Source organism: Phoxinus phoxinus (genome assembly GCF_949152265.1).
Source record: "Phoxinus phoxinus genome assembly, chromosome: 16".
Classification (NCBI taxonomy): domain Eukaryota; kingdom Metazoa; phylum Chordata; class Actinopteri; order Cypriniformes; family Leuciscidae; genus Phoxinus; species Phoxinus phoxinus.
In genome coordinates, this window is record NC_136891.1 from 27663505 (window position 1) to 27679690 (window position 16186).

The following is a 16186-nucleotide window of genomic DNA, read 5'->3' on the forward strand; positions in this document are numbered from 1 at the left end:
AACTGCTGTTAGAGAGAAATGTTTGCTTAAAAATAACATGGATGATAGACTAGGGAAAAATAAGATTTTTTTTCTTCTTAGACCGTTTAGAACCTTCCCACATCCACCGGGTAATTTCTCTGAAATGCGTTGCACACAAAGGAATAAGCCACATATTAACCTATTGCAGTGTTCTCATAATGGGACATTTTTCATGTCGATGGTGGTCGTGCAAACGGAGCATTTTTCAGTGCTCTCTATGAAGCTTTGGCCCTGCGCTACTGTGTTACACTATTGTTCTATACATGCTCGCCAGGGACGGCGCCCTGCTTCTCAGAATGGAAGGAAAGCCTTGCATTGAAAGAGAGACGTCTTTCTACAGTTTTTTTTTCTTTTCTGTAGTCTTCAAACAATGCTTCAAATGAAAAGGCAGGCCTTGTGCAGGGAAACATAAGAACAAGTCTTCTCAAGGATGGCTGTTTTTGAATTGAGCTCTCAGTCAGTCCCATATGGTACAGTACATTCGTCTGAAGGGCGTAGTAGTTAAAGATCTGGGTAAAGATATCTGTAAGGCTGTAGGTTCAAACCCATGTGTGGTGAACCATAGGTTGGGCAAGTTGTTAAGTACAACTAAAACCATATAAAAAGTTCATTCCTTGAAACAAGACAAACATTAACTAAAATAAAATATAAAAAAAAACTTAAACTTTCAGCTAGTTGCAAATGCAACTTCTCATTTTGTTTAGTTTGTTGAAGAACAAACTAAAATTTAATAAAAACTATATAGACATTTAAAAAAAAAAGATCAAATTTACAAGAAGCACAACGAAATAGCAAAAATTAAGTTAAAGACAGAAAATATATAAAAAGATCTCATTTTAAATATGATGGTAGTTTATCATTGATACTAAAATAAACTGATTGGGCAAATGTCTATTATTACTAGTTCAATAAGTCTGTTAAAATATCATATAATTTCCATAGATATAATTTCCTTTTTTTTTTTTACAAATTAAGGCACTTGTCTGAGGGCACGTTTACATGACGATGTTTTTTTTGTGTACAGACAACAACGTTGTCAAAACGATCCCCGTTCACATGGATCCGCAAAAACGATTAAAAACGCTGTATTATTTATGCCAGGCCAGTAGTTGGCGTTGTCACTTTGTAAAGAAACATTACGGCCTATATACTTTAGACTATAGACTTATATGACGTCACCATTTTCACAAGTTCGTGTTTGAAACCAGTTTTCAAAATTTAGCATTTTCAGGCCCCCAAAACACCGTTGTCGTGTAAATGAACAGCCAAAACTCATAAAAAGTTTGTTTTTTGGCTCACCAAAAAACACAATGGTGTAAATAAATAATTGTACAATAAAAAAATGAAAATTATGATTCCATGCATTTATGATTTTAGTATATTTTGTTATTATTATTAGGTGACAGTTACACCAAAAAAACATCCTTAGTCATCAAATGTAAACTTGTCTTAAAGTTTTCAAAACCATATGAAACCAATATGAATACAATGTTGATGCTAAACTTTTATTTTTTTTAAGATTCTTGTTCTCACACACATACTTGTGCCTACATGATCTAAAACACTAAATTTGAGACCTCATCAATCAAAGTGGTTGTGTACTCAGATGTTTCCTCGTCTATCTCTGTGTTTAAAAGCACTCTTGAACGATGAGTGACACGTCTTACTTCTTCACAGCTGTGTACATGAGCGAATGGGAGCGGAGCAAAGTTAAGCCCCTGCAGCCTGCGGAGGAAGAGTCAGCGGAACCCGCACCAACAGAAGCTAAAGTCCCGGAAGAGAACCAAGCAGGGGACTCAAGCGAAGAGACATCAAGCCACCAACCTCCAGCTTCGGCTGGTGTGACCTACGAGCTTTGCGCAGGCTTGGTGGACAAACCCAACCTTTCTCTAGAGGAGATTGCCAGGCAGGAAGTGCTGGAAGAGTGCGGATATGATGTGCCAGTCACTAAACTGAGAAAGATCACGTCATACAGGTGAGAACCCATCTAAAAGAAGTCAAATTTCTGATATTCTGGCAAGTTCGTAGGCGTAATTCACACGTGAAGTTGGTGAGCAATCACTCCAAAAGCATTTACTTGTAGGCCTACGTGATGCAGATCAAACTCTATTATCAGCTACATTGTGATGAGAAATGTCATCACATTAAATTTCAATAGGTTTATGGTTAAAGATTATTTCATGTAAATGGTGTCTGATGTAAAGTATTTTGGTGATGTCAATGAGTTCAAAATACTTACTGAGATGATTGATTGATTGATTGATTGATTGATTGATTGATTGTCTATTTTTGTCATGCGTGTTGTCTTGTTTTTCTGTTTGTTGTAACACCTTAATTTCCCCCTTTGGGATTAATAAAGGAAGTCTAAGTCTAAAGTATTTTGGTGATGTCAATGAGTTTAAAATGCGTAAAGCTGCTGCTTGTGCTAATAATGGATGTGGGAAAGTAAATCTGGAAATTTAGCAGCTTTGAAGTGTGAAAGTGTCTAATAATAACACAAGCAGTCTCGTAAGTGATACACTGATAATGAAACAAGTCATGAGGTTTATTCTGTCTCTCTGGAATACTTCCAATTGGTCAATCACAGCATTCTGCTGTCAGCCTGATCACCCTATAGAGAGCCTAAGTCCCGCCCCTCCGCTTCCGGCTCATGGGACCTTATTTCGGAAAACATATGTATGGTAGTCAATGGCGAGAGACAACTTATCTTTTTATTCCGTCTGAACTGTGCCCTGAATTACACATATGATGTTTGTCAATTTAAAAGATAATTATGAAAGTCAAGAAAGTCGCAGTTTGTCATAAAACAGAAGAGTAACATTTACTTTTATGTGAAAATCGCTCAATGAACTAAATCTCTCGCCTCGCACTATACGTCACTGTTGCTCGTCTGTGTGCAGTCTGGTACAAAACACTCAGGCATGACGGCGTAACGTTACGATTATAACGTAAGACTATCGAAAAAATTACAGACGTTAGCTTCAGTAAAGTTAGCTTCATTCATTGAGTGAAAAGGTATGACGTCACATGTTCGCCTTTTGGGTTTGTAGTCTTTGTAATTACATATTTTCACAGTCTTATACTTCAACAGTTTTACATCAAACTGCGACTTTCTTGACTTTAAAATTTATCTTTTAAATTGACAAACATCATTTGTGTAATTCAGGGCACAATTCAAATGAGATCAACATTTTTGTTGTCTCTCGCCATTGACTACCATACAATATTTTTCCGAAATAAGGTCCCATGGTGGTCCACCGGAAGGGGAGGGACTTAGCTCTCTATAGTATTTGTCTTATATACATATAATATATATATATATATATATATATGCGATCCACACCACAATCTAGAAGGGTGCACGCGCGGTAATGCAATGCTGTTTGCTAACTGCTATAACAGGAAAAACAGAAGAAGAAGAGGTGATCTATGCACCAACCCAGATGGCATGCAAGTGCTTCCTAGTAGCCTATAATCAGAATATCGATACATTTTTCGTATGCGCTCTACTAACTTTACGGAAAGGAAACTGGGACAGCAAAAAGCAGCATCCTGTTTCTTTTCTTTCTTTTACAAAAGCACAATGTTTTGTTTATATTGTGAGTCTACACCAATAAAAACAGACCCTTTACAGTCACTCTTATCTGTATGACCATAAATTGAGTACTTTAAGTTGTTTCCACTGCTATAATGAGGGGGGTTAGTGGGCAGACGACATACTCCAGGTGTACCAATCACCGAATCTAGGCAGAAGACTACAAGAGTGAAAAAACTAAAGTCTGCACAAGTTTTATTTTTCACACAAAAGATGCTTATGCAGTGTATTCTGTTTACTGCTTAGTGCTTAATACACTGAAGGAGTCTGTACTGTATCAACTACCTCAGGGGGGACTAAATGCCACTAGGTGGAACAAACTGTAATTTGCACTTCTATCTGTTCAAAATAAAAAAAAAGAAACCTAGCATTGGGGATTTGTAGCTTTTTCCTGTTGTACCGAACTCGTATCGAACCGTGACTTCTGTGTACGATACACCCCTAATATATACATGTATATAATACTTAAATACTATTACTATCAGTAAGATTTTTTTAGAGACCTTTATAATTTTACAGAAGATTTTTGTTTCAAATGAATGCAGTTGTTTTAAACGTCTTATTATCAGCATATTAGAATGATAGGATCATGAGACACTAAAGACTGAGGTAATGGCTGCCGAATATTCATCACAGGAATAAATTACATTTTAAAATGTATTAAAAAAGAAAAAGTTATTTTAAATTGTTATAATATTTTACAATATTACTGTTTTTACTCTTATTTTTTATCTGATAAATGTAGCCTCTCTGGCCCTGTTTACACCTGGTATTAAGATCGGTCGATCGGATCACAAGCAGACGAAGCAGACACATCTTTTGCCCACTTTTAACCACTTCTGTCCTGAGGGGTCTATGGGTGGGTAAATGTATGGGTTTTTTCAAATCTTTTGATCTAATGGACATATGACATGCATATGAACGTGCCCGGAGACGACAGGGAAAAAAACACGGAGAGCAGCAGTTTTCGTTTAATCATTTCTACTCTGACAGCCGCAAGATCGTGCCGAACGCTGTGAATGTGTGTGTGAAATCAGGAATGGGGCTTTTTTTTGTTGCTGTTCGAACACATTTAACCATATTAAGGTTTACACTACGAAAGCAATCCGGTTGAAATGCGTTTTCGACTACCTCTGGAAGTAGTCGAAAGTGGACAAACTCAAAGAGCTTACACCTCATGTAAACACCCTGTTTACACCTTTATTTAGCGTCGTCCACTTGTGACCCAATCAACCAAAACGCATCTTAATACCAGGTGTAAGCAGGGCCTGTGAGCATAAGAGACTTCTTTCAGAAACCTTAAAAAAAAAAAAAACCTTACTGACCCTCAACTTTTGAATGGTTGTTTATAGAGAGTGTGTGAGAGAGCAATGTATAAATGTCTGCTAATATGCACTTTGGCATGACAGACATACATTTTTATCTCGTTTCCCAATTTAATATTTAACCTTCATCTTGATCATTGGCTGGTAAACCCCCCGGAGGAAAGAACCTCAGATAAAGTATTCAGGGGTTAATTGTGTCCCAATCTCATCTGTAAAGAAAGATGAAACACTGCTGCATTATGCTCTTATCAGTCTTCATTGAGGAGACTGTCGTAAACCCCTGCCGCCTCGCACCTGCCAGAGTCACACCACCTGCGTGTGTGTGTGTGTGAGCCTGCAACATCTGCATGTTGCTGTTTGTGACCTGTGCCACAGCCATCTCTGATTTGCTAAAATACCACATGGAGTCACAAAGCATCGTCCTCTCAAACGAACACACAGACACAGTTTAGACGCACCTGCCGACTGCACTGCACCATCATAAACACCTGCTGCTTTTATGGACATATTTAGTGACATGAAGGAATGCAGAGAGTGGATGACCTACTTCTGTTTGATTGTGTTATTCAGTGAAAATTTGTTACACAATGAATTGTTACAGAAACCAGAGGGAATAAGAAATGTTGTGGGAAAGTGGATGAGGAAATGACGCATTGTCCATATATGCATTTAGATTAACCTCTAGATCACAACATTTGTTTATCATTATAATACAATTCTTAACCTCATTGTCACTTTCTATCCTGATATATACAGTATACCCTGACTTCTCTTAGTACCTTTCTAAGCTCAATCTGACAGGCCTCTTAAATCCTCAAACCAGTGGCTGACATGACACTAAATCATGTCACAAATTGAATGGTAGTCTTAGCTCGTTGTTCAGATGTCACTGCACATAGGTCAATATTTATCCGTATTTGCATATATTTATTTAAATATACGCTACCATTTGGGGTCTTCAATATTTTTTAAGTCTCTTATGCTAACCAAGGCTGCATTTATTTGAAAACTAATATTGTGAAATGTCATTGCAATTTAAAATGACCATTTTCTTTTGTTAATGTTTTTTATTTTTTATGTAATTTATTACTGTGATGGCAAAGCCAAATTTTCAGCCTTATTACTCCAGTCTTCAGTGTCACATGATCCTTCAGAAATCATTCTATTATGATTTCACAAATTTCTTATTATTGTCAATGTTGAAAACAGTTGTGCTGCACAATGTTTTTGTGGACATTTATAAAAAAATTCAGGAATCTTTGATGAATAGAAAGTTCAAAACAACACCATTTATTTGAATGAATGGCACTGTAAATGTGACTTGACAACATTTTGTGCAAGACATTCCTTACCATGTAATCATTCAAGTCGTGTTCCTCGTCAGAAAGTAACTTCATAGTCAGACTTAAAAAAAGGTGAAGTATGTATTTTTAACAAATATTCCAACTTGCGTAGATAACCAAGCAACCTACATTTGTAGGTTCATTCTCCCAATAATTGTAAACACTGTGGCTCTATCAAAACATTGTTTGTCATTATTTTTGCAATTCTGTTTACTGAGGTTGAATAAAGCCAAGTTATTTTGAGCAGTACTGAAGGGACATGAGTAATTTGCATTGCGTTTACAATTAGCTAAATGTACATTCTTGACCATCAGCATAATAAAGTTAACATGACATTTGTATAGCCTAACTACCTCCTGAACTTTCTCCTATAGAGAGGAAGGAACTGTATTCTATCTTTTGTGTTGAAACCATTATGAAACCGGAATCGTCCAAAGATTTATTAGTAAACGATATCTTCTGAGCCCATAAGTGCCCCATGCGGAGGGCTTCAGAATAGTTAATTTGTCACATCTTGTCTCCATTCTTTTAGGAGTGGATGTCAGCATTTTTCATTGGTAACACACATAGTGTCCTGGAGACTCTCATGAAATTCGTCCTCTTAGATGTAGAGTTATGTTTTGCCACGCACTCGTTGTGGTTAGTTTAAACTCATCCTAGAAAGTGATTGCTGGGGCTTGTTCCATTTTTCCCCCCATGGGGCATCATCCATCAGTTCGATGGTACGCAGGCATCACGGCCTTGTAATTTTCTTCCATATTTCATAAGCTCATTTCAAAAATTCTGTTTCTACAGAATTCTAAGAAAAGAAGGGGCTTTTGTAAGCTTCACATCTCTGTAATACTCACGTGGTGTTAGGGAGATCTCCATGGTGATGTCTCCATGGCGGAGTCTCAAGTGAGGTTACGCCTCTGCCACAGTGGCGCTTACTGGGTTGCTGTCTATTAAGGTATGAGAGGTCTTGCTTCATGCCTTCAGGTCCTCGCAGTAGACCCCCTTCGCCCATGCCTAGTCGTCATTGTACAATAGCAATTTCACAAGAGCTGCTTGAATGGTGGATATCTCCTCATCTACATGTCCCTAATGGGTTTCAGAATCGTCATTGAATAGATGGGAATTATTTTCATTTAGCATAATTTATTTATGCTCATTAAGTGACTTTAATGGCAGCCAGTTCACTTGCCTGCCATCTTGGTAACACCCCTTGTTAAATAGTTTATTAAACTGTTTGCCAAGATTACATTTCAATATCATCTCAAATCAGGAGTTAAATGTGACGACACTGGTACAGAATGTAAACTTTATTTTAGTCTTTAGCTTAAATTATGCTACCAATTTACTAAGCTGTCTGTCCACATTTAAAATAAGGAATAAATTCTAACAATAAGTGCTACGTATGGAATGGCTTCTGTGGGAGGTCCTCCCTAGACTGGGATGGAACTACTTCAGACGCAGACACGGGGCAGAGCAAATCTGCCCATAGAAAGACAGGGAAATCGTGGAAGAATAAAGAATACACATATGGGATTATCAAGGAGGAATCACAACACATGGCATTTAGCATTAGCATTTATTTAGTCAACATGTGGCTTCTTTAGCTTAAAGGGATAGTTCACCCAAAAATTGTAATTCTGTCATAATTGACTCACCCTCAAGTTGTTCCAACCCTGTATGAGTTTCTTTCTTCTGCTAAACACAAAAGAAGATATTTTGAAGAATGCCGGAAACCAACAATTCACCTTTGGCTAAGCCCCGCCCCCTTAGTTACTGTTGCTACGTCCGTCAACTTCATCTGGGCTCTGGTTTGGTATCAACATGGCTTATGCTGTGACAGCTCTTCCTGCTGAAATTTTATCAAACTTTTATAAACAGCAAATAAAGTGTCCGATAGAAGTAGGCAAAAGGGGCTGCAACATGCGTTCGAAGGCTATATTCAAGACATACTGGTGAAACGCAAGCAACAAGAGGGCATCCAAATAGAGGCAAAAGCATAATGGTCACAGTCAAAAAATTAACCACCGCATATCCTAACTTACTAATCGAGGCGGAGGCTGGGACTAACAATATCAAAGAGCAACACTGTTCATGCAAAGCTGGGTAGGTCTCTACGGACTACGCGAGTATAAAGTTGTATTTATAGACCCTTTTACTGTTTGTACACAATGATGACGTAGCATGTATGCGCGCGCATATTGGCAACGGAAGTATGGCGAGAATCAGCAGAGTGTCAAGTGGGTGCTGCAGACGCGAGCATTTTTTATTATGTCTTCGCTCCAATCAACACGTGTAATCGCCAGCAGCCACAGGCGCTGCCGGTTGTTCTGAAACGGCCGTGATCCTGTCGGAATCCTATAAAACTTAAGCCCCTTGGTGGAATATTGATTAGTGCAACCGTAAACGCAACAACCAGACATTTTGATGCTGGGAAACCGTTTTGATAAACCTTTGGAGTTGCTAACACATTAGAGCCAGTAGGAAACAACACCACTTCCGTTGCCAAAATGCGCGCGCAACTATTTGATCACGTGAGCTTGTAAAAGGGTCTATTAGCAGAGTGTGCTAGCGTATCAACAATTAGGGTAGAGAACTAAAATCATAACCTAAAACAGCATAAAACTCTCTAACTAGTATAACTTCACAGTAAGGTTAAAAGCAAAATTTATCTTAGAGCACAATAGTGTGCTTGTTGATTATTTGAGGGGTTTCGCTGACTGAGAGGACGTCCACATAGTTTAATTCAAAGACTTGACTTCAAAAGGATTTGGTCAAAAGTCAAAAGGATTTGACTTCGGTTTTGGGAAGGGAAAAAAACGGACACCCCCCTCCAACAAATGCCCCAGGCACAACGTTTAACCATATTTTTGATAAAACTACGACGGTAATAGCCTGCCGAGACCAAAAATATGAGACGCCTGTGTTAGTCAATGGAGCGCTGTGAAAAAGTGTCGGACCTCTGTGGGAGCTCGTTCTTGGCTGCGCTGTGATTGGTCAATCTACAATCTACTTAGCCAAAGGCGAATTGATGGACCCCACTAACTTCCATAGTATTTTTTTTCCTCCATACTATGGAAAGCAATGTGGTCCATCAACTGTTTGGTAAACTATATTCTTCAAAATATCTTCTTTTGTGTTCAGCAGAAGAAAGAAATTCATACAGGCTTGGAACAACTTGAGGGTGTGTAAACAATGACAGGATTAAACATTTTTGGTGAACTATCCCTTTAAATCAGGCATTCATAGTTTATAGCTGCAGTGCATTGTGAAGGAAAACTGAAGTGTTCTCGGATTGCTCTTTTTGAGTCCCTTGTGCTTTCCTCCCCCACAGGTCAGGAGTCGGAGTGACTGGATCGAAGCAGACTATGTTCTACGCAGAGGTGTCCGATGAGAATTGCGTCGGAGAGGGAGGAGGTAAACCCCAAGAGGGCGAATTGATCGAGGTGGTCAAAGTGCCCCTGCACGAAGCCATGACCTTCGCCTTTGACGAGAGCATCCCGAAAACAATGGGTGTCATTTTCAGCTTCATCTGGTTCCACAGCAACATGTCACCGAAGTATAAGATCTCCACCAATGTGTAACGTAACAGTTCCCAGCCATCCTCTGAAATACAAGTCATTACATAACATTTTTATACGTAGTAATCAAAATGGTCACTAACTGTTAATTTGTTTTTTTTTCGGGTATTTCTTACACTTTTATCTGTTCGTTGTGGTTCTAGCTATTGTCTTATTTCAAACTGAAGCAGCACTTTTGTGCTATCAGCTTTCCACGGGAGCTGACACATCCCAATCGGTTAACCATAGAACTGAAGAGGTTCATTGAGAGTTTGTTTTGTGTAACCGAATGCTTTGTTTTTAACATGTCAGGAATTTCAGCCAGCCATTTGAAATCACACCACAGCCCTTAAAGACTTTGTAATGGTGATCTTGTCCACTCTTATTAGAGAGGGACAGATCTGAAAGACCGTGTTGATACCATCAGAGAGAGAACATCAGACCTGGATCATTCGCAATTGAAGCTGTACAATGTGGTCAGAAAGGGACAGTATATAGCCATATTCCAATTTTGCTGTTTAGAATAACAACACTAATTTTTGAAATAAGTACCTAAGCAAGTAAATAATCACAATAATTAATGTGAATTATATGTAAACAACACAGGCAGCTACCCAAATGAGCCACTTCTTGAAAACAATCATTGACAGAAAATCAATTACGCTCTTGCATATATCTCAGGTCCAAAGCTGACTTTTGGGAAATTCAGGGTTAGTGACAATGCTGAAAAATACTGAGGTGTTTTTTTATTGCCGCTTAACATTAAGTTGATATTCTCAGTGTGTTTTTGCACAGAATTTATGAAATATCTTCTACAAAAACCTAAAGTATGAGTACAGTGCTAGTACTACAGGTTTAAAGCTGCTTTGCCATAATCATAATCTTAAATGAGACAACGTTCTGACTTCTTTCAGAACTTATGGAATAGGATATATTAGGGGTGCATGAGCTTGCCTGCTGAAAAAGTAGAAATTATTTTCAAACACCATATAGTGTCAGAAGACTGGTACCTCCTAAAGTCACAGGAACAAAAAGTATTGGCTTTCTAAAGTCCATGGATTACTATACTTGAAAATCATTTGTATTACTGTTGCGGTTTACTGTATGAATATATAGGGTGATTGCTAATGCTTGAATATAATCAATATACCCTCAATATTCTCCATGATACCTCCAAGATTTGAGAGGCTGCTTGTAACTTCACTTACAAATGTTTTAAGGTGAGCTGAAGCTTTCTGAATCAGATTCTTGCTCTTAGTTCAGTTCAAATTCTCTTAAGCACAAAGCATTCACAAGTTGAATTGATCGATCTATCAATCAATCAATCATTTTTCCTATATCTTGTTGGCTTAATTATTTTGTGAAGGATATTGAAGTGCACAAACATTTGTTACTGCTTTCTTTGTTCTTGTCTTGACAACCATCACCTCCATGTTGAATAAATTCAATATTATCAGCTGATTGGATCTTATTTTAAAGCATTTCCTCTGTCCTATCACTGTACTTGGTCTATATTCTGTTGTGATTGAGTGTTATAACTTTATCAATACATATGGTCAATGTGCTAATTCACACGTTACCATGTTCATATAATCAGTCAAAAAGAGTGTTGTGGAAAGGACAAACCGGATTGATTTGGTCCACAATGACAGTGTTTTTAATTTTGAGCGCTCCTTTTAAAGTATGCAAATGAGACATTTAAGAATTATGCATTTGTTTTGGGAGCATTTCTTCTTATCACGATGCCTCAGATATCATCCCCTCATTTTCTTAATCTGTTCTTATAAAATAAACTCTACATTTCTTTGAGTGTTTTGTACGTTTATCTCAGGATAGGGCTGTTTTTCTTCTTTTTTTCTTTTTTTTAAATAAGTTGTTGATTTATTGTCATGTTCCACTGTTACTAATGCTTGATTTTCAGACTAGAGGTGCTCTTATGTCTTTTATATATCTTATTTTTTTTCTTTTTCTTTGTTTTTTTTTCTCACACATTTTTTTTACTGATTGTTTTAATGAATGGCACCTCGAACGAATATATATATATATTTCAATTATGTAATATATATATACGTAACTTTTGACATTTGAAAATATATATATATTTCAAAAATGAAATATTGCATGTGCACTCTGTATTACATTGATCTGCATTCAGTTTAAATGAATAAAAAGGTTCCTGCCTTAGGTCATGGAGTCTCTACTTTCATCTATCAATGTAAGTCCGTATATCTGTCCAAAATCAACCTCAATCAGCTTTAAAGTGTTGTAATGACTGATAAATAATACATTTAAACTGGCCAAGTCCACTCCACTTGCCCTCATGTTACTCTCCTTTCCCGTTACCACACCTTTTGGTTACAATCTGGCTTTCATGTGTCAAACGACGTTGATGTTTTCATTCAAGCTGAGGGACAATTTGTCAAGAGCTTCTCATCCAGAGCTCTCTAGGGGTCAGAGCGCTCTCCGTTATGTAGAGATTTGAGACGAGTTGAGTCGTCAAGGTAATGTTTGTTTTCGTCTCTGCTCTTTTTAGGCACATTGGTAATCATTACACAGCCTTACTGACGGATGTCCGGGGCGAGGGATTGTGGAGGAGGGACAGGTGGGTGGGTGAGGGGGTCACAAATAATAGCGTTAAGTAACTAAGTGCAACTACCACGACTTTGCTATAGCAACCGCACGCCTCACAACAAGACACACAATGAGTGTGATCTGTGAGGCAGGGGAGAGGAGAAGACATGGCAAGGCCACTTAAGCGTGTTTTCTATGCTTCTTGATATACTGATGGCTTTGTTCAGATGACCCACAAAGGGCTTGAGCACTGTACGCAGAATGAATATATTATCAATACAAAACAATTGCTCATTTGTACGCTGTACTAAACCTTTTTTTTTTTTGGCTTTTCTCGTGCATTTAATATAATGAACCGGCAACTGCTCTAGAGACGTGATGATTATTTCATAGCACACCCTAACGGGATTAGCTTGCTGATACATTTACATGAAGCTTTTTCCTTAGTTTTGTTTCAGGTGCAGTCAGTCATTTTTTTTATCATTAACCCTATAAAGCCTGACATATAAAATAATAGTCAGATAAATATATATATTTTTTTAAATGGAACCATTTATTGAGCCTTTTGAAACTATATATATAAAAACAATTTTTATATATAAAAAGTTTGTGTATTTTTTGTTGAATATATGAAATTGTCTCATATAGTGTGATATTGGAGAAAATGGAATTCATAATAGAGAAGGATTTTATTCAAAGGCCAAAACTGAGCAAAAATATGGAATTTGATGCAATTGCTGATTTTTATACAGTTCAAAAACTTAAAAAAGTTCAAGCTAAACAAATACTTGTATATCTTATATATCAAAAACTTATATATCTCCCAATAATATGTGTTGATATATTTGGTGATATTTAAAATCCCCCTGTTATAGTTTATCCCTTAAAACTCATCTTTGATCACCAAAATGACATATTTAAAAACAAATCTAAGCATGCCGATTTTATTATGCATGCTTAATAAAATCTGTTTTTATTTTACATGGAGAGGGTCACATCATGGAGGCAGTCATATGGAGATCATATGACCAGTTGAATGATACTATCTCAGTAAGCCATGTCACTCACAGATGGTTGTCTGTATTTAGAGCATTTCTATTAGTGCTGTTTCGTTGGTGAAAGAATCATTCTCATTTGTTTCCATTTTGGTGGCTTTTCTTCCCTTTAAACCCCTACTGAATGAACATGCCCCCTTAACTGAATGATTCAGTCTGAACGAGACATCTTGTTCCTGAATTATCTAATAATCATGCCCACAATCCGCTGTGGTTTTCAGCTCAATTTGTCTCAAGGCGGTTTCAAAGGGTTCGGTTTTCACAATTGCTAAGACACATTTCTCCCAACATTAAACACAAAACCAAACCTTCAAACTACATTCACAAAACCCTTTATTCTTCTGGCAAAATCAAACAATTGGCTCAAAACTTTCACCTGTACTCAAAATCAGACGAAGATTTCAGATCATACACACATCAGTCAATACAGATCATTCATTAGACACTGAGAACCCAGCATCCAAAGCATGAGGTTACAGAATTCCTTTTTATATTGTATACAGTATACAGCAAGTATAGTATTGTATCGAATATTGTATAGTATTGAATGTCTGTATTCAGCACTTGCATACTGTAAAAATGCAGTAGTCCAACTGCAAAAGGTCAAAGAAAACTCTAAATGAAAAGCACATTATAGTACATTCAAAAAAGCTGTGCTGCAAAATCAAGGTCAATGAGAGATTGATTCTGCCTCATCATCACGTCTTCATGTTGGGTCCAGCCTGAGGACTTCGTCCACATCACAGGCAATGATATCTCTTCCAGTCAATGGGAAAACCCCTCTGGTGTGCCGGACCCAGCTTTGACAGCACTCTCCACACCTCGCTCTTCCTCGTCCTCTTCCTCCTCTCACTCTCAGATTGTTTCCATCCATTGTTGGTATCAACATTCAGTGCACCTGTGGCACCTGTGCACTCTGAGCTGAAGGGTCACTGTAGAAACAAGTGTGAACAATTTTGAGCCTATGACAAATGTGTTGTAGTTGTGTTTAACTTTTGCCACTTGTCTGTACCGTTTTGCAACACAAGTGCAAAATGTGTGTAGAGTTTTTTTTTTTTTTTTGCACTTCCCTGAATTTTGAATAACGAGTGATTTGTTTGACAAATTGGCTTAGAGGCCTTTGAGAATTTGGTTCTGAGAATGGAGTTTAGTGTTTTAGCAATTGTTAAATTAATTTACTCGCCTTCATATCATTCCTAACCTGTATGACTTTATTTCTGCAAGGCGAGACACGGCAGGCAAAAACATTTTTTTTTTACTGGTCAATTTTGAGATTTTTGGATATTTGTCTTCAATAACATGTCTTCTTCCAGACTTGTGGTGAAAACAACAAGTCAGAAATACACATTTAGGTCTTCATTTTACTTTGTCTGTTTGCGTCTGTAGATTTCTCATAAATTCAACAAAAGTTGGCGTTCTAAATCAATGCGCTGCTCCGCGATCGCTGTCTGCACCCTGTCATCACATGCACTGCTGCAAAGCTCTCTCTCTCTCCTGTACAATGCTGTCGGATCCAAATATGGTAATTTCATTTTTATCAGCAACCAATCGTGAAAGTAAAAGGGCTGAATGCGCAATCTCATTGGCTGATGATAAATCTTTAAAGGGTAACTAAACCAATATTTGAAAAATGCTGGAAAAGTGGGCAGACCCCAGCGGAGATACAGGGGACTAACCGAGGGTGGTTACTGTTGCTACAAGCTACACCGCTCTCACGCCACACCATGTTCTCACACAGTAAAAAATACATCGCGGAGCAGAGAAGACACTGACAACGCGCCGACAGACTGGACAGACCAGGTTACTTTTCGGTTATTTTTGTATATTAAACAAAGTCTCACCTTTCAAATTTGGTAATTTTTTTAAAGAAATGTAAACAATAAATACTGTTGTGTGGCTCTTTAATGTGTCTGACAGATCGGTGTAGAGCATTAGTTAAAGCTGCTCGTGAACCGATCATCTCTTCCTTCTAGTTAATTTATAGCATCAAATAAACATGAATGAACATAAGAAGGAATGTTGTTTTAACCGCGGAAAGGCGTCAGTAGGCCTACAGTCAGTTTTTCAAGTTCAAATCCTCCCATGTTAATCTGTTAACTCTCCTGACTGCTTTGTCGGATAAAAAGGGCGGATGGCGAAGTATAATTGGTCAGATCACCTGTCAATCAAGCTCCCTGCGAAGGGTCAATTGTCTGTGGACACAGGGCCAGAGCCATATCAATTTGAGCCACTGGCTCAAACTGTGGTCTTAACCCCCGCATCGCGAACGGCATCCGACGATGCTAGCGAAGCATCCGCGCAAGAGAGAATGGGGCATCTGAGTGGAATATTATTACTATTAACAGAGCCCGTCTACGGAGAGCCTGTTCACTCGCTATTAAGTCCTATTGTACCGAATTTTGGTTGTAGTTCCACCAGAGTTCCACTGGGGGCGATCACCCCCGAGTGCAAAATGAATGGGAGTCTATGGGGCTAGACGGCTAAATTTGTCCCTTTCAGCCGATTGCCGTTGAGAAATCTCAGATTTGATTGTAGGTTTGGCAAGTTCAACATGGGTTATAGGTCGAAAATTGAATGAACGAGTACTTATGTCCTTTCGATTTCTTACAGGTTGAGTTGTTGTTGCCCATAACACGCTAGCATTCTGCTAATGAACGCTGATTGGTCAGTGAAGGACTGGTTACGACCAGAGATACCGCTTGATGGCATCATGGCATCCGAAGCG

At 38.1% G+C, this 16186-nt stretch overlaps 1 protein-coding gene across 1 annotated transcript in view; it reads left to right on the forward strand.

Annotated features, from left to right (window-relative positions):
- The window catches only part of nudt14 (nudix (nucleoside diphosphate linked moiety X)-type motif 14), a 36932-nt gene extending 24909 nt beyond the window's left edge, over positions 1-12023 (forward strand). The window contains exons 4-5 of the mRNA XM_079584352.1: positions 1699-1996; positions 9610-12023. Coding sequence (XP_079440478.1) covers positions 1699-1996; positions 9610-9859 — 548 coding nt within the window. The 3' untranslated portion in view covers positions 9860-12023. The remainder of the gene's footprint in view (positions 1-1698; positions 1997-9609) is intronic.
- Positions 12024-16186: the final 4163 nt, after the last annotated feature.